The sequence below is a fragment of the Salvia splendens genome, chromosome 11 (assembly GCF_004379255.2).
Source record: "Salvia splendens isolate huo1 chromosome 11, SspV2, whole genome shotgun sequence".
In the NCBI taxonomy this organism is placed as follows: Eukaryota; Viridiplantae; Streptophyta; class Magnoliopsida; order Lamiales; family Lamiaceae; genus Salvia; species Salvia splendens.
The window spans coordinates 29391326-29394929 of NC_056042.1; the positions used below are offsets into that span (position 1 = coordinate 29391326).

The 3604-nt window shown below is 34.9% G+C and overlaps 1 protein-coding gene across 1 annotated transcript; it reads left to right on the forward strand.

Annotated features, from left to right (window-relative positions):
• The first annotated feature begins 432 nt into the window (after window positions 1-432).
• Window positions 433-1381, forward strand: LOC121755343 (transcription factor MYB77-like). The gene has a single exon (XM_042150665.1). It carries the CDS (start codon window positions 616-618, stop codon window positions 1207-1209), a length of 594 nt encoding a protein of 197 aa, XP_042006599.1. The 5' UTR covers window positions 433-615; the 3' UTR covers window positions 1210-1381.
• Window positions 1382-3604: the final 2223 nt, after the last annotated feature.

Consider the following 3604-nt stretch of genomic DNA (forward strand, 5'->3'; position numbering starts at 1 on the left):
TATATATATATATATATATATAGGGAGATGATCAAAATAAGTATGTGTATATATATATATATATATATATGCACAATGTTGATCAGGGGAAAGTTACAAAATGTGTTTCCATCCGCATTTCGCATTCCAATTCAACCGATTCTCTCACCCTAATTTATTTCCAATTTTGACAGCTTCTTTGTTTTTTTACTCTTTTTTTGGGTCTGTAATGGGATGGATTAAAAATCAGATAGAAATCAAAATATTAAATTCAATTTAAATTTAAATTTAAATTATAGTGACGAATAATTACAAATCTTAATTGATGAGTAGTAGTTGTTGTTTTAAAAACAGGTTTTGCATATTTGCACAAAAAATCCGAGTTAGTGTGTATGTACATTACACTTACACCCCACTAACTTTACACAAAGCAGCTTCCAAGAACCAACCATTCTCCTAAAATGCATGCACCTCTTCATTCCCTTTCTCTCATATATATATATATATATTGATTGATATTGGATAGACAACACACAACACTCACAAATCACAAACACCCCACTTAATTGCTCTCTATACTCCAAAACTCCCCCAACCCAACTCCCCAACTATCAATCAAATTCTCACAACGCATACATGGACTTGCTCAACCGCTGCTCTTCAGTGAGCTCCTCCTCCTCCGACTCCTCCTCTGACTCCTCGACCCAGAGGAGGATCAAGGGGCCGTGGAGCGCGGAGGAGGACAAGATCCTGACCCGCCTCGTGGACCGCTACGGCCCCCGCAACTGGTCCCTCATAAGCAAGTACATCAGGGGCCGCTCCGGCAAGTCCTGCCGCCTGCGCTGGTGCAACCAGCTCAGCCCCGACGTCCAGCACCGCCCCTTCTCCCCCGCCGAGGACCAGGCCATCCTCGCCGCCCACGCCCGCTACGGCAACCGCTGGGCCACCATCGCCCGCCTCCTCCCCGGCCGCACCGACAATGCCGTCAAAAACCACTGGAACTCCACCTTGAAGCGCCGCTACCAAACGCAGCAGCAGCCGCACCGATGCGAGGAGGAGGAGCACGATCCGATGACGGCATTGTCGCTGGCGCCGCCCGGGATCGGCGGCGCGGCGGCGGGGGATTTGCCGGCGGGGTTTTGGGACGAGATGAGGAATGTGATCGCGAGGGAGGTGAGGGACTATGTTACGACGTCGTTTCAGGAGACTTCCACCGGGTTTCGTTTGTGATGGTGTTTGTTTGTCGTCTACTTGTTTAATTAAATATTTTAATGTTTATTCTCAAGAATTATTTGAGTTTGGGAATATGGTTAAAGGCTGCGATCTGTTTTAGCAAGGTTTTCACGTGTGAATTGGGAGTACATAACTTGGCACGACCCTCAATTCAAATCTATTTGGTTTATTTCAACTTCCAAGACATCCTAAATGTAGATCACGAGTTGTTTTATTGATCTTGCGAAGTTTACATTTTTATGGAATTTTGATACTACAATGATTGAATTCAGGTATATGTCACAATCATAAATTATTAAGATATAAATGTTGCATAATTAATACTCCGTATATGAAAATCTGATTCATTAGAAGAGTAATTCAGTCCTAACATTCATTGCCCATATCCAATTACTTAAACGCATTTGGATTTACATAGAGAATGAAATCACAATGATCAAATTAATGAAATACTGATATATACTAGTAGTAAGTTGGTATTATTCGGTCAAAACCACACAATCTTATATTTTCTAGATTACTCATTAGTGTAATACAGTAATTTGTTTCGTGTGTAATGTGAATGCTGAACTAGTTCAAATGCCATATATAATTTTGATAGCTTATGGTTGAAAGATGAATTTTGTATTTTTGAAATGATGTATAGGAAAAGGAATCAATAAATAATGAGTTACTATTATAGTTTATATTATTATTTAAAGTTGTGTACTGTTTTGTTCATTCAGACCTGCATTGGTTTTTTAAACCTTTGATGTCTTATTAGTACATTCCAAAATGACTTAGTTGTATTATATTCAGTGACTTAGGCTTATTTATTAGTTTGCACACTCTAAACAGGGTCGTTGAGACCGGGGGATACCATCTCCTACTCCACACTCATAAATATTATATGTAATGGCGGGATCCACTTATAATGTTTGTGAGTATGGAGTAAAAAATGTTATAGGAAATGAGATTTGAGATGCCCTTTGCTTTACAATTTTAATGACCATGACTTATTTAACGACATGACATGATATATGGTATGTAAGGAGAGTGATCAATTGCTAATTCACTCTCTAGTTGCTAACTACAACTAATTTAAGATCATAAGATTTTAAAAATCTAGTAGTCTAAAATTTGTCACGTGTAATTTTAATTTTTATTAATTAAATCGAAATAAATAAAAAAACTACAAAATTAGGGTTTTGGATGAAAATGCCAATATAGTGTTTCGAAAATATCAACACAATGCTTTGAGAATGTCAACACATTGCTTATGTCAACACATTGCTTTGAGAATGACATTCTACATCTATTATATTGATATATTTTATATATTATGTTGATATTTGTTGCTGTGCGAAAAAATTGAAAATTTAAAAAAAAAATCAAAATTTGACATCGAAACATATACAAGTGAGATCTCGTTAGAAACCTTATGAAATTATCTTTAATTTGATATATGTTGTGCGAAAAAATAATTTAAATCGAGAAAGTTATATGCGTTTTAAAGTTATGTGATATTCTTTAAAAGTTAGTTATAACTAATTTATTGTAAATTAACCTTAATATCATTATTGACATTTTTTGTTAATCGTATTGACATTTCAGCCCTTGATTTGAATATATAAGAGCTATTATTTAATTTTAGTTAGTAATTAAGTATTGAGTTAGCAATATAAAACTCCTGTAATGACTTAATTTAACATTTGGTATGCCATATAATACTTAATTCCCCTATTTTATATTACTATACTTCATATCCTCGGGTATATGTAATAACTTAATTTAACATTTGGTATGCCATACAATACTTAATTCCCCTATTTTATATTACTATACTTCATATTTTATGATGAGACAACTTATGTATTTATTCTAGTATCATTAAGTTACATCTCACCATCCATAGCATAATCATGTTAATTAAATAGTGATGGCACAAGCCATAATTCTTTGCAATTAGTTTGAGTTACGCTTAGGATTCTCAATGTGTTATAAATTTGTAATGAATTAAAAATGCAAATACCATCATCAATTATTATGGGCGTGGTTTGTTTATCATAAAAATATAACTAAAAACCGAATATTATATGCCAAGAAAAGGCTTTTCTTTCGTGCAATAAAATAACGCCGTGTGCCCCACCCATAAATTGATGTCTTTATCAGGTGCAAATAATAAAAACATGACAAATAGGGAATGTTCCCATTATTATTTTATTATTATATTATTTATATTGTCAGTACATCATCATATTAAAAATATTGAGGTTTTTTTTAATCAAATACTGCATATCTTAAACATGCGTGATCCTTTCTATCACTGTTTTCTTACCGCGTGAATGGCCTCTCACGGTGGCATGACACGGTTCCCAACTTCCCATAATTTTTTTTAAGAGCATCGACGATG